The sequence below is a fragment of the Bubalus kerabau genome, chromosome 19 (genome assembly GCF_029407905.1).
Source record: "Bubalus kerabau isolate K-KA32 ecotype Philippines breed swamp buffalo chromosome 19, PCC_UOA_SB_1v2, whole genome shotgun sequence".
Classification (NCBI taxonomy): Eukaryota; Metazoa; Chordata; class Mammalia; order Artiodactyla; family Bovidae; genus Bubalus; species Bubalus kerabau.
This window is the reverse complement of record NC_073642.1, coordinates 60,632,504-60,648,026: the sequence shown is the minus strand read 5'-3', so window position 1 is coordinate 60,648,026 and position 15,523 is coordinate 60,632,504. Positions and strand designations below refer to the sequence as shown.

Below are 15,523 nucleotides of genomic sequence, written 5' to 3'. Positions count from 1 at the left end.
TGTAAAAATAAATAAAATAAAACCTGTGTTTTACATGTCCTTCTAATTCCCCTGTTTCTCTTAACAGACATCATGGTTGACACACCAGATGAGCAGTCCATCGTGACTTACGTGGCTCAGTTTCTAGAACATTTCCCGGAGTTGGAAGCCGTATGTCTGTTTTCCTTACCTATAATTCAGAAACTGTACATTTCCATCATGAGATGATGAGTTCTGACCATGAGATGAAGCTGGTGTCTGAGCTGTGTGGCTACTGTAATAACTGAATCTCGATCTCATGTGCCTTGCCACATTTTCATTTCAAAATCATAGCTAACGTGTGCACCGTTAAAAAGCAGAATGGAAAGTCAGGCACACCTCTCACAAACCTCTCCCCATCCCAAACTTTTAAGATGCCCACTTGTTATATGAATCAGCTACTTGATTTTCTAGATGTCAGATGGGATATTTTAGCAGTCTACCAGATTTTATCAGAGTGTGAAAAATTTTAAAGTCAATGACCAAGCACACGTTTTTAATTTTTAGAATCTGAGCATACTTGGTGACTGATTTTTTGGAGCAGAATCAGACCTTTTAGAAGTTGTCAAGACTCTGTTGAACCTCCAGCCAACCCATCCACAAGCCTAGGATTATAGTAGTAATTATCACAACAGTAACAACAGTCCTTTATTGACTTTATTGGAAAATTACTTCATTGGAACACCCATGGCTGGCTCAGGGAAGCTTAACAGTAAATGAGATGGATGAGGTCCCTGACCTTGTGTAGCTTTGTTATAATAGAGAAAACAGGTGACAAGTCAACAAACACATTATTGTTTCAAGTAGTTAGAAATACTAGACTCCCTTCCGCCCCGCCAAAAAAAAAAAAAAAATCGTACAGAACTAACACTCACAGGAGGGACAGGCTGCGCTTTTAGCCGGAGGCTTGTCAGGTCGGCATCCTGTGTGTCTCTGGGCTGACTGCCAGCCCTGCAATCCCACTTGACTCTGTATCATGATTTTCATTTTGTAGAAGAGAAAACGGATGCTCAAAGAGGCTTAAAGACCTCTCCAGGGTTGCCCAGCTGCCAAGCGCAGAGCTGGGGTTTGATCTCAGTTCTCTGTGGTTCCAAAGCTCAGGCATTTAGATTCCTTACAACATATGGCTAAAACTGAGACCCCATTTTGCACAACTCAGAAGAGCCAGGCTGGATCCTTTCCAGGCTTCCTATGTGTGTGTTTCCCATCTGTTTCTGGACCACAGATCACTTTCCAGGGTGCGTTAGAAGCAGGCATTCCATGGGCTGGAATGTCAGCTCTGCCACTTAAAGCTTTGTGGCCTTGAGCTGTTTAGGTAATCTCTCTGATACCTGTCTGTATGAGATGCCATCTGTAAAATGGAAATATGACCCACATTTTCAGGGTTATGTGAAGAGTAAATAGACATGTAAAGTCCTGTTGGCACAACAGTTGATGCTCAGAAAATGGTGATATTAATGTCATTCTTTAATCTTCATTATGAAATTTGGAAATACTAGGGACTGGGGCTTTTATTAGCCCTGAGCTCTTCAACCTAGGCAGAGTTTGAAATCAACTAAAATTTATGGTGTATGTGTGAGTCAAGGTCATAGCTTGGATTCAGCAAATCTGACACTTGAATCTCCCCAGTGCTGGGGTCAGAGACTGGGCCTGGGGAAGGAGGGGTCAAGCAAGATAGAACACATGGGGAAAGTCCCCCTGACCCACACAGCACAGGGCATCCCCTCAGAACAGTCTGTTTGCATCCCTAGGGGATACAGATGAGGCATCCCAGCTGATCTAGACTCCTGTCGAACCGTTGTTTTTTTAAGTTTAGTAATTCAGCTAACTGTAGTACACTTTAATAAATATTCATTAAGCCCTGGTCGTGTGCCAGACACTGTGCCTGGCTTTATGCCCTGACATATGGTTTATTTGGGTAAATGTACCATATGCATTTGAAAAAATGTATCTTGTACAGTGAAAGCATCAGTAGTCAATTAGGTTGAGTTGGTTAATATGCTGTTCTAATACTCTAGAGAGGTGCCCATTTTTTTTTTTTTTTCTTTTCCTATCAGTGAGTGTGAGGGAGAAAAGTTAAAAATCTCTGACTTATGATTGTGACTTTATTGTTCTTAGTTCTGTCAGATTTTGCTTTGTGTGTGTGGAAGCTATGCCATAAATGCATATACATTAAGGACTGTTGTTTCTCTTTGAGGTCATCATTTTATTTTTGTTTTATTTCATCATGGAGTAAATTTGATAGGAATATAGGAACTATCATAAGTTAGTATTTGTATGATTTATCATTTTCTATTAATATCTTTCTCCTTTCAGTGTACGTGTGCTTATATTTAAAGCATGTTTCTTGTAAAAATACCTTAGTGTTAGGTCTTGTTTTTTATCCATTTTGACAAGAATTATTAGCATGTCACTTTATTAGTGTATTTTTTGCCCATTTACATAGATGTAATCTACCATCTTATTGTTGTTTTCCACTGGTCCTGTCTGTTTTATGCTGCTTTGTTCTTCCTTTCTCGTTTTTTTTGGATTGTTCAATTGTTTTTTGGTTTCCATTTTATCTCCTCTGTTGGCTTTTTAGCCACATCTGTTTGTTTTATCTTTTTAGTAGTTTTCCTAGGGATTATAATACTCATCTTGAACATACCTCAGTCTACCTTGGATTACTATTAGGTAACTTTTATTTTTTAATTTGGCTGCATCCGGATCTTCCCTGCATCACGGGGGATCCTTTGTGCTGCATGGACTCTAGTGGTGATGCGCAGCCTCGGTAGTTGTGGCACACGGGCTCCAGAGCACACGGGTTCGGGAGCTGTGGCTTGCACGCTTAGTTGCCCCTCAGCCTGTGGGATCCTAGCTGCCTGACCAGGGATTGAACTCACATCCCCTGCTTTGCAAGGCAGATTCTTAACCTCTGGATCCCCAGAGAAGTCCCTCATTGTACAATTTTAAATAGGTATGTATTTTATATATTTTTGAATATGCAGCTGTTTGATCCCACTCACTTTTCTTCTCCCTTCCTTTTGCTATTATTGGCATTTGCTTTGCTTCTGTATACGTTAATTTGTCATGGTTTGTTATTATTTTTGCTGTAAGCAGGAGACTTCTTAAGTAAACTTTTAAGATCATCTTTTATATCAGTTATACATTTACCGTTTTTAAGTACTTCTCATTCCCCTATTCCAGATCCAGGCTTTCATCTGTGATTGTTTCCTTTTAGCCTGAAGAATGACCTTTGTGTTTCTTGAGGTGTAGGTTAAACAGTTGTTTTATGGTCTTTATGCTAATTCTAACCCTGGGTTATCTTTGGGTCTACTTCTAATGACTAATGTTTCTCTTGATTATGGATCTCTTTGTTTGCTTCTTTGTATCTTTTTTTAAATTTTATTAATAATTTATTGTCAGTAAGAGAAACTGGTTAATGGTAGTTTTCAGTAAAAACCTTTACAAGACCTTGCATCACAAATATACAGACACTATAAAAATTGTGTCGTGGTGGTTTGGGTTCTAAACGATTCTGCAGAAGGTCCTCATTACACTTTCCAATAATGAAAAATGTTTATAATCCTAAAATACAGCAACCCACTTATTTAAGACATGTTCATGGATCAGATCTGTCCTCATCCTATGTACAGCTGGAAATGAATGACTATACTGAAATGTATGAATGAAATGTCCTACTTCAGTTGAAAAGGACAGAGAGTGAAACACTGGTTGTATTAAGAAAAAAAAATCAGGGTGCTAGGTAATTTTAATTTTATGCCATATCTGATATGTGATGAGGTACATGATATTTCCCCCACCCCCAGAGAATGTAACCCTTTCCCAAACAAGGACCTATGACCAGGAGCTGACCATTTTGACCTTCTCAGAACTTGATAAGGACTCTGTTGCAGTTTTATTTAATTTCAGCTCTCTGATTTCAACTAGTTTTAGAATGAGACCAATCCACTCTCCCCACCAGTACATTGGGAGCCAAGCACTGCAGAACCACCAAGATTGCTCTCTACTTTCAGCCCTGCTCTCAGCTGCATCTTTTTTTTAAATTGAAATATAATTGCCTTACAATGTTGTGTTAGTTTCTGCTATATGGCAAAGTGATTCAGTTATATATGTATATGGATCTCTGTACATACATATTCTTTAAATTCTTTGCCATTATGGTTTATTACAAGATACTATACTTCCCTATATTAAGTGCCATAAAGTAGATCCTGTTGCTTATCTATTTTATATATAGTAGTTCGTATCTGCTAATGCTAAATTCCTAATTTATCCCTCCCCCACTTTCCTCTTTGGAAACCACGAGTTTGTTTTCTGTGGCTGTGGGTCTGTTTCTGATTTGTAAATAAGTCCATTTATGTAACATTTGAGATTACACATATAAGTGGTATCACATGGTATTTGTCTTTCTCTGCCTTTGCTTAATATGATAATGTCTAGGTCCATTCATGTTGCTGCAAATTAGCGTTATGTCATTTGTTTCTATGGCTGAGTAGTATTCCATTGTATAGATGTACCACATCTTCTTTATCCATTCATTTGTCTGTGGACACTTAGGTTGCTTCTGTGTCTTGGCTTCTGTAAATAGTTCAGCCGCACCATGCTTATCAGGAGTCCCTGTGTGGGAAAACTAGTATATGAAGAGAAGTGGTTTTTTGTGTTTGAGGCCCTTCTGGATTCAATCTCTCACACCAGCCCAACAATCAGTACAGATTTAGCTGCTCTTTCCTTATCTTAGGTGGGTTCACTTCTCAGTCCGTACCCAGACTAGGCAGTGGCCCACAGGTATGAGGTTGCTGATAATCTCCTCGCTTAGAAAGGGCCCATTCTTCTCCAGAGTTCAGTTCATTGAGATGTCTTTGCAGTCATAGCTTTGAAAATGACCTTCTCTTTAACGTACCTGATGTTTTCACATTTCAGCAGGAACAACAGTCATTTGCCCATCTACAACACTTCCATTCATTCTGAAGTGCTCTTGCTGGTTTGTTTTTGTGTTTTGAGAGGGCACTCTACGTGGCACTTAGACACTGATAATTTCATGGTGCCCTGTGTTTCTTGGTAGGAGGATTTTGTGGATTCTGACAAAGAAGCCCCTATCGAATCCACCTTCGTTCGCATCAAAGAAACCCCTTCAGAACAAGAGAGCGCTGTTTTCCTTCTGACCGAGGACGGGGAGCGAGCCTACACCATCAACCATGAGGCCAGCCACCCGCCTCCCTCCAAAGTCTTCGTCTGTGACAAGCCTGAGGACGCGAAGGAGCCCTGGCTGGGTGGCGTTTCCAGCCAGGAGCTGGTGGACAGCTCCTCCGAGTTCATGAACCAGATCATCGAGCAGGTTCTCCAAGGGATCCCTGGGAAGCTCAACAGCACCAGTGAACCCGCTCCAGAATCTTCCATCCTATCATCCCGAAAGGACAACCGGAGGTCCAACTCTCTGCCAATCAAGAAGACGGTGCACTTTGAGGCCGACACCTACAAGGATGCCTCCTGCAGTCAGGACCCTTTCTACAGTGCAGACCTGCACTTCGAAGGGAGCCCCGGAGAGACCAAGGAGTCGTCCAAGCAGGATGAACAGGTCTTGGCGGCTGACACTGCTGAAGAAACACCGAAACGGGAGGCACCGGAGATCCTGGAAGCAGCCTCCGACGAGGTCCCTGGCGACGTGTCCTCAGTGGATGGTGAGATCAGTCATCCTCCGACTTCCTGGACCTCTCCCCCCTGGAATGGGGCATTGGAGAGGGCATCCAGCCCTGGGGACGAAGGCCATCTCCCCTCACCCCCGGGAGAGAACACCGTTATGGCCAATGCCTTGGAGATCAAGGTGAAGCTGCTGATGGTAGAAGTGATGGATAAAGAAGACTATTTTGAAGCCATACCATTAAAAGCCTCAAAGTTTAACAGCGACCTCATCGATTTTGCCTCTACCAGCCAGGCTTTCAACGAGGTTCCTTCGCCTCATGAGAAAAAACCTGCAGAGGAGGAGCTGTCGGAGGATCACCCCGAGAGGTTGGGCAAACGGAGAGGGAAATCCGCCCACAAGAAGACAGATTCGGATGAGGCTCCAGTGAAGCTCGACCAACCTGACCCTCACAAGGACCCTGGAGACCAAGACCAAGGCTATTCTTTGGCCCCCGAGGAGGCCCTGGTGGATAAAAAGCCAGAGGTGTATGAGAAAGCCAAGCGCAAGTCCTTCCGACGCCGCCGTCGGGGCGAGGAGGAAGGGGAAGCCGAGTGCCTCCGGGGGCTCGGGGGAGAATTGCCTTCCAACCCGCCAAGCAGCAGCGTCAGCTTGGAGACCCTCCGCAGCCCCAGCGAGGAGGGCCTGGACTTTAAGCCGTCTCCCCCGCTCTCCAAGATTTCCGTCATCCCCCATGACCTTTTCTACTACCCGCATTACGAGGTGCCCCTGGCGGCGGTTTTGGAGGCTTACGCGGAAGGCTCGGAGGATTTGAAAAACGAAGAGATGGACCTGGAAGAACCGGAGGGCTATCTGCTGGACCTGGGGGCCAGGGAGGATGAGCCCGAGGAGGCCGAGGCCTCCCACAGCAGCTTCAGCTTCTCCGGGCTGGGCGAGGACCTCCCCCAGGCCAGCACTGCAGAGGATGCCAGTCCCGCCTCGGAACCCTCTCCCCAACCCTCGCCTGAGGACCACCAGCAAAGGGAGGCCAAAGACAGCGTCCCCGTGCAGGGCCATCAGGTATGTGACTATGGAGTTGGGAACCCTGCGTGGGGAATTCTGTGCTTCTCCCCAAATCCCCTTGTGTGTGCGTGCTAAGTTGCTTCAGTCGGGTCTGACCAAGTGTGACACTATGGACCGTAGCCCGCCAGGCTCCTTTGTCCATGGGATTCTCCAGGCAAGAATACTGGAGTGGGTTGCCATTTCCTTCACCTAAACTCCCCTTCTTCCTGCATAAAACAGAGAAATGCAGCTTCCCGCACAGGCATCCCAGGTCCAGAATTTAGGGCGAAATTCACTCCAGGCTCAGGCAAAGGGCTAGGTGAGCGCCTGAGAGGGACACTGGTCCAGTTTGGCACCCTGGACACCTTGCTGGCCTCCCCGTAGTCCTGGCCCTGCCCACAGGCTGCCTGGGAAATAAGCTGAGGTCATGCTTGGTGGCAGTGGGGGAGTCCCAGCGTAGCGATAGCAGAAATCATTTTCATTAGTGATCACAGCTCCGCCTCTCCTGCACTGAGTCAACTGCAGCCCGTTCTCCTCCAGCAGCTGGGAAAACCAAGCCAGACCTCACACTGGACCCCAGCCTTGATGTTTCAAGGCCTGTTATCTGTTTGGCACGATAGTTTGGCTCCTGCTGTTAGAAGTGGGTTGTATAAACAAGGCCAGGGAGGGACACGCACGTCTGAGCTGGAGCAGCCAGGCACACGCTGTCTGCCACCTCGAGTCTGCCTTCACCTGGCCCAGCAGCTCTAGAGGGGCCCCCAGAGTGAGCGGTGAGAGGGTGTAGGGTCCTCTTCCCCGCCTCCCAGACGCTCCTTTGCCTCCAGGCTTTGCTAAAGTTGCTCCCCTATCTGGAGGCCTTTGCCTACCACCTGTTTGTGTGTGTGTGTGTCTGTGTGTGTTTGCATGCTCAGCTGCTCAGTCATGTCGGACTCTTTTCGAGTCTCATGGGTCGTGATTTTCTCTCCCAGTAAAGAGGGAGCATTTGTGTATTCATCTCTGGGCTCCAGAGGCCAGCCCGACAGGGCCTGCAAAGCTGCTGTCAATGTACACTGAACGGCAGTTTGGGGTGTCCTGTGAGGACAGGTAAATTAAACCCTGAGCTGATGGAGAGTCAAGACAGGATCCAGTGAGGGCCCAGAGGTGCTCGGAGGAACAAGGAAGCCTTGCCCTCCGGGGAGGCTGCGGAAAGGGAATCTGAGTAACCTTAAAACACGTTTAGGGGGTTTCCCTGTTGGCTCAGCGGCAAAGAACCTGCCTGCAATGCAGGAGACCCGGGTTCGATCCCTGGCTCAGGAAGATCTCCTGGAGGAGGACACGCAACTCACCCCAGTATTCTTGCCTGGAGAATCCCATGGACAGAGAAGAGCCTGGTGGGCTATAGTCCATAGGGTCGCACAGAGTTGAACACCACTGAAGTGACTGAGCACGCGCGCATACAGAAGACATTTAGGGGACTCTCCTGGTGGTCCAGTGGCTGGAACTCCAAGCTCCCAGTGCAAGGGGCCCAGTTTCCATCCCTGGTCAGGGAACTAGATCCCACATGCCACAGCTAAAAGTTCGTACAGTGCAACTAAAGATCTCGCGTTCCACAACTAAGGCCCGGAGCAGCCAAATCGATGAATGAATTAATTTTTAAAAACCAGACATTTAGGGTTTAGATGGGCCAGAAGTGATAGCATCATTTGTGGCTTTGCCAACTCCAGACAGTGGAGGAAAGCCCCTGCCTGAGTGCTGGGGGTGGAGTAGGGTTCTCTGGCCCTGACGGCGTAGAAGCCAAGCATGGCCTGACCAGTTCTTTGGGGCCGAGCACCCACTCTCTGGCTTTGGCTGGAGGAGAGGGCTGGGTGGCTCATAGGTGCCAGCGACCTGCCTGCCACTGTTCTGCCTTAGGGAAAGGAGCCGAGTCCTGCCTTCCTGCCCCTCCCCGGCCATCTGCTGTCTGTCAGAGCAGGCTTGTCCTGTGGGAGACCCCAAAAATCCTGCGGGGTAGGAAATGCCCCTCAGTAGGTCTCAGGGTCCCCAGGTTGGGGATGACAACAGCAACTGGGATGATTCTCTGAACCGTTAGAGGCTGAAAATTTCTTTTCAGGCAAAAGAAAGGGGACCAAGTGGGTGGTGAGGAGAGGGCCTGAGTTGCCTCTCTGCCCCTCTGTGTGACTTAAAATGGCTAATGAGGGGACTTCCCTGGCGGTCCAGTGGTTAAGAATCTGAGCTTCCAGTGCAAAGGGTGTGTGTTCAGTCCCTGGTCGGGGAACTAAGATCCCACAGCCTTGCTGCATGGCCAAGAAAATTAAAAAAAAAAAAAAGGTTGGAAAATGACTAATGAGCGCCTCAGTCTCCTCCCCCAGTGACTGATTGTGGACGCGTAGATGAGGCACTTCAGTCAAAGGCAGGCTTTGCACCTGTGTATGTGGCCAGCATGTGGACAGATGGTTTGGGACAAGGTTGGAAGAGCCCTGGACTGGGAAGGGCTTCGGGAGATCTAGGTTTGCATCTGTTTTACCCTGAGCTGCAGGAGAGCTTGGGGCGAGCTTGCATTTCTGGGTTCGGGGTGGGCATCCGCCCGCATCGCTCATCACTGGGCTGCTTCCTCCGGTGCTCACCGGACCAACCAGCAGGTGCCCACTCCTTCCAAACACACCTTGTAATTGGCTCCCAAGGGTATGTAGCCAGGCCTTGATCCCAGTGAGTGAGCAGGGCCAGGGGAGGGGAAGCGGTGAGGCCCAGGATGACAGGTGAGGTCTGGGAGTCTTGTTTCCTGACAAAGAAGACGACATGGATGGAGAATTTCTCCCATACCCGGCCTTCCTTTGAAAAGAAAAGAAAAAAACTATCTTCTAAATGGACTATAAAATGCCAAGTTCTGGCTTCTAGTCTTTAAGAAAATCAGTCCTCTCCTCATCTCACCTTTCAGAAAGGTAGCATTTGTTCACTGATGATGGAGGAACTGGCATTTCAGCTTGCTGAGAGCGGGTTTAATATCTGCAGGGAGCTTTGTTCTCCTGGGCCGCAGGGGTCTGGCCACTCTGATCCTCTTATTAGAATACCTGTTGAGCAAGTTTTTCCAGCCCCTGTCAGAATTCTTGAGAGGTATCGCCAACAATTCCCACGCTTCTTAATTTCATGTGAGAGAGCTTGGTGGGGTTGACGGTCAAAGAATCTTCCTTATTACGTAAATGCAATGGAGGTTGCGCTGCCATCCACCTTTGGCTAAAAGCACAGTGAAGACTCATCTCCTCAAACACAGGGGCCACCTTTACAACCCTTGGCTCACATGGCCTCCAGTAGCCATTCTTCTGTTTAAGTAGATGATAGTTGTGTGAAGGGTCTAACCATTGCCCGCTGTGGGGGACATCATTTATAGGAACCACAGTGGTATAAGCACTTTATCAGAGGCTGATAATTATTATACGCATTTGACAGACAGAGAAACTGAGGATCAAAGGGATCGAGTCAGCTACTCAAGGTCAGAGAACTGACTTAGCCAAGATTTGAAACCAGGTCTTACTGACTGGAAAACCCATGCTGTTTTGATCCATCAGTCTGGAGCATTTGGAACTCTATACAGGGAGCAGGAATTCTGGCGGGCTTCTCCTCCACACTGGGCTGTGCTGGAAGGAACCCATGGGAGTGGCAGGATTGGAGGGGGCACCTTAGCTGGGCCTTGAAGTGAAGGTGGAGCAGGTTGCTGCTGGGTGGTGTCACGCACTCCATGTCGCGGCATAAAATGCTGACTTGTATTTGGTTGTCTTGTCCTTCAGTCCCAGGAATCCCCAAACTCGGAAAACTTAGCCAGCCCCTTAGAGGAAAAGGTAATGGAAGAATCGATCAGCAGTAAAAAAAAGGAGAAAAGGAAACATGTGGACCAAGTAGAAAGCTCAATATTTGTAGCACCCGGAACTGTTCGCTCCTCAGATGACCTGGAAGAAGACACCGGTGACCACAAAGTCCTTTCCAGGTATTTTATTAACATCTTCTCGCCCCAGAGCCCCTGCCTGGGGAGCTACTCTCTAATCTCATCCCATTTCCGGTTTCTGATTGGATGGGGATGTGGGGGCAGGGCTGGACAACAAGGGAAACAGATTCAGACAAAGAGCTCCTCCACACGGGCTCCCCTAGGACCTCCCCACAAAACCAGGAGGACCTGCACCTCACCTTCTCTTCTCACCCCCAGCAGCTCTGGGTGGAAATGGGCAGAAAGCAGAGAGATGGCTGAACCATAGGTAGGGGTGGGGATGGGAGGTAATAGACTTGACCCTGCCACCCTTAGTCCATGATAACTACCAGTCAGTGTAGGTAGAGACCAAACTTAGCTGTTTAGGAGCATCTTACAGAATCGGAAGGGATGTATTGCATATGCGTGGAGGGAACCACTTATCGCTGTTGCATGGAAGCTGGACTTTAATATGACAGCTTCACCCGTGAGTTTGGTTTCCAAGGCAGTAATGATGGTCGATTTACCCGAGGGGAAGAGGAGGCAGAGAGGATAATGAACTTAAACTGCTAGGAAGTCTGTAGCACACATCTGCTCTGTCACTCCGAGGCCGCTGGATGGTCCGGATTATTCCCAGGAAAAATGTTTAACTGCTGAATGTCAGAAGACCCTGGGGTCTCTCCCCATCATCACTCATCATCACATTTACCATCAGCTTGTACCAGCCCTTGTGTATTCAGGCATTTCCCTTACATTGGTTCATCAATTCTCGTGGGCACCCCGATAGGCAGGCAGGTGTGACTGTGCATCATTAGGAAGCTTGGGGGGTACCTCTCAGCTTAGAAGATGCCAGAGCTGGGGGTCTTGGACCCAGACCTGTCAGAAGTCCTTGCTCCTTCTGTGACCCCACATTGCTCACGTGCTGGGTGAGCCATGCTGGCCACAGAGGGAAATGATTGAGATAATCATTGCGGGAGTGAGGGGGTCTTGAAGCCCTTACAGGGAGAGCCAGGGGGTGGGGGTGTCCAATGCCCTGCTTCCCACCTCTCCGCCACCTGGCTCCCATGTTGGGTTTTGGGGGACAAAGAGCAGGTGGGAGCCCAGGGGAGGAGACACAAGGCACAATGGGAGGCAGCTGCCAACTTAGCCTATGACTCTAAGTCCTTCTTCCTGCCCTTGGCCGTGACTGGCCAGCAGACGTCTGTGTCTCCTGTGCGGCTGGACCTGACCCTGCTCTAAATGCAGATGAGCACTCCCGGGCAGGTGGTCCAGGGCTATCATCTACTCCACCCCAACTCGGGAGGGGCCACTAGTCAGATGCCAGACTGCCCCCCTTCTCCCTAAGCAGATCAGGCCTTAGCAGTCTTTGAGCCGTCATGTATGTGTGATGGAGCCCGCTAGACTTGGGGACTCTGGAAGACGCCGGCCACAGCTCTGCCCTCCAGGAGCCCCCAGCTGGAAGGAGACAGGGAGTGTTCCATCTATCCTGCTGGGACTGGGTGGGCACCTTGGGTGTGAGAGGCAAGTAGGGATTTATGATGAGACCTCAGAGGGGCCAGAGTGGGTCAGGGCAGCCTAGGTGCTGAGAGATCATTTGAATTCAGCATCAAGGGATGAGCAGGACTTGCATTTGGGAGAGGGAGAGAGATGTTCCAGGTGGGACAAACAGCCTGAGCAACAACTGGCACATAGTAGGCATCTCAGGAAGCATTCATGGAATGGGAGGGGCCGGGAGGATAAACAGGGGAGCATGGGGGTGGGGAGGAAGCAAGCACCTTGGGTTCATCCCTGGTCATCAGAAGGACCAGCAAAACCCACCCCATGGAGATGGGACTGGGGGGAGGGATAGAGAAAAGTAAACCGATATTTCAGTGTCTGTGAGCATGAGGCCGGGCTGACCTTTTCGTGCAAAGGTTTTACTCTGATCTCTCAGCTCCTCCATCCCATCTCACTTAAGCAAAGCTGTAACTGTGATGCAGCATTTTAGCCAAGGTGGAAGCTAGATGCCTAATGTCATCAGATAACGTGGAGGGGCGCTCATGCGCATGAAGGAACTTGGACCCTGATGCCCGTCCTGTGCTCAGGGCCATCTCACCTGCCCCCTGCCCCCCCGCCCCCCCCCGCCACCCCAAGCCTGACTCCAGATCACTGATCAGGGAGGTCATTGTCTGGCTGAGGCTTAGGAAAGGAACGTAGCCCTGGGCATCTCTCTCTCTGCGCAGGGACGATACAGGGTGTTTTCCTGGCAGTCGGTCACCCCTGTGGCTCCCCGTTGGTCTAGGCAGAAAGGCCGTTCACCCAGAGCCTGCAGGACCCCTCATGGCCTCATCTCTGTCCACCCTCCGTCACCCTCTTCTCCATCCCCAGCGCACCAAGCACCCTGGCCTTAGTTGAGGTCCTGGAATGCCCCCAGCCAATCTCCTTCACCTTTCAGGATTCTCTGTCCCTTGCCTGTCTCCTGTCTTGCTCCCTTGAGTCTCAGCTCCACTACCACTTCCTCCAGGCAGCCCTCTTGGATTCCTCCAGGCTATTTTTGATCCTTTATATGTTCTCTTAGCTTCTATTCTCTTTCTTCACAGCATTGATCAAAGCAGTCATTTCTATAATAATATGTGGAAGGACGCATTTATCATCTACTCTCCCCCTAGATTGTCAGCCAGCTCCAGCCAGGTAGGACCAGTATGGTCCTATTGTTTAGCGCAGCACCTGGCTTGCATTCCGCATTCAAGGAATAAAAGTTCTTTGTAGGGGGCAGGAGGTAGGGAATGATAAGGAGTGGGCGTGCTCTCTCAGTTCAATGTGGGCTCCTGGAGGAGCGGGTTCTTTGTGTTTTTTTCTTTTCCTGTTGGTGCATTTTGTTTCATTTCTGTGCTGTGATACCAGCCAGGAAAAACTAACACAGACTTTGAATTGAGGATGAAGACTGAAGTTTCCCTAGGCCTAGCCCTGCACCTGGGACATAGTAGGTGCTCAAAACCTGTTAGCTGGAAACGTGCCACCCGCAGAAAGGGAAGAGCTTGATAATATTGAGAGGACAGCCATGAGCGGTAATAGCAAGGCTGACAATAATGGGAATAAACTCTTCCCTGGACCCCACAATGCCATATAGTAGGTCTGCCTTGAGAAAACTGATGTGATGGTCTCTATATCAGGCCAGTCCACATCCAATACCTCATTCTTCTGTTGAGCAGCGAGACAGGACCCCTTTGACCTACGGAATGCTAGTATCCCTGACAGCTCCAAGAAGCAGATGGAGTGGGAATGATGATCCATTTCACAGATGAGGAAAACTGATCAGAGGTATAACTATTTGACTACAGTTAATCAACTACGGTTAATTGACTATGGTCAATCAGCCGGGATGAGAACCAAGACCTCTGGCTGGGTGTCTTTTTTCCCTTAGCCCTAAGTGAACCATAGAGTGGTGTTATCTGCATATCTGAAGTTACTGATATTTCTCCCGGCAGTCTTGTTTCCAGCTTGTGCTTCCTCCAGCCCAGCATTTTTCATGATGTACTCTGCATATAAGTTAAATAAGCAGGGTGACAATATGTAGCACTGACGTACTCCTTTCCCTATTTGGAACCAGTCTGTTGTTCCACGTCCAGTTCTAACTGTACTGAAGCAGCTTCATTAGAAGATCAGAGATACTTCCCACATCAGCCTGACAGATATAGCTAGAAAATCCGCCACCTCTTGTATGAAAGGAAACGAGGTGGTCCAGACCCAGGAATCCTCAGCATCATGCACGGAGCACTGCAGAGGGAGTCCAGGTCCCAGGACCCAGTCCAGGTCTCACTTTAGCTTGCAGACAACCTCTGGTGAGTCCGACGATTGGGGGATGTTTGGAAAAAGAAATCTTCCTCCTGCTCTGAAACCCTATGATTTTTAAGAATATGTGGTCTGCTTTCTATTTGAAATTATCTCTCACTTTTTTTTTTTCTTGTCAATGAAGGCTCAGTGTGTCTCTTTCATATCATCCTGCTGTTTTTAAGCACGCATACTGGATAATGGGTCTCATTTCCATCACTAGGTCTTAAGTCAGAGCTTGCCTAAATCCACATGTGGCAGCCTCGGGAAGGGGGCAATGAGTTCTTGGTGGCATCAATTCAAAACATGTGTTTATTTTTCAGGACGAGTCACAGTGACTCCAGCATTTATATTCGACGACATACTAATAGGTCTTTGGAATCGGTTAGTATGTGAATTTCTTCTTCTTGCATCCGGCCCCTGCTAATCAATTCCTTTCCCTCCTTCCTTCCCCCCAGCCCAGAGCTTTGAAATTACTGACGTGCAACAGCTATGCTTTTGGATAGAAGACAAGCAAATTGAAACCTTGTCATTAAGCACAGTCCAATCAGATGTCCAGTTTGGGCATTAGGGGATGTAAATAAAGTGATGATTTTAAAGCCCAAAGGCCTCTTTGTTATAACAATCGTACCCAAGACCTCCCACCCCACCCCTGCACACACATCCAGAAAGATCACCTTCAAAGACAGAGATGCAGCCTAAGCAGAGGGTTCCCTTTGTCTTCACAACCGCTTAGCTCTGCATGTGTTGGGCCCCAAAAAGCCCGGGGATCCATAGCTTGCCCCATTTGTGGGGGGTGGGGCCTCTTCCGTCCACCCATGGGAATAATGTGTAGATCATTACATACTAGTTTTATTGTGGAACTAGATGTTTGCAAGATTGAGAAAAGCATGGCATGCTCGACTTTGTATATTTAAAATCATCTTATTTTCTGTTTCAGAGATTTCATCTTTACTAATTGGGTTGCGGGGGTTTTGTTTATAAATTTCACTGTAGGATCATTTTAGCTATGTTCAGTTGAGGAACGCAGCGGATGTGGATGACAGAAGAAACCGAATGTTAACCAGGTGGGTGGCTGG

General features: G+C 48.2%; 1 protein-coding gene across 1 annotated transcript in view; it reads left to right on the top strand.

The window, feature by feature from the left end:
- The window catches only part of CLMN (calmin), a 121,717-nt gene that overhangs the window by 93,101 nt on the left and 13,093 nt on the right, over positions 1-15,523 (top strand). Inside the window, exons 8-12 of the mRNA XM_055555806.1 lie at positions 68-150; positions 5,084-6,718; positions 10,462-10,658; positions 14,768-14,828; positions 15,441-15,511. Of these exons, the coding sequence (XP_055411781.1) occupies positions 68-150; positions 5,084-6,718; positions 10,462-10,658; positions 14,768-14,828; positions 15,441-15,511 (2,047 nt within the window). The remainder of the gene's footprint in view (positions 1-67; positions 151-5,083; positions 6,719-10,461; positions 10,659-14,767; positions 14,829-15,440; positions 15,512-15,523) is intronic.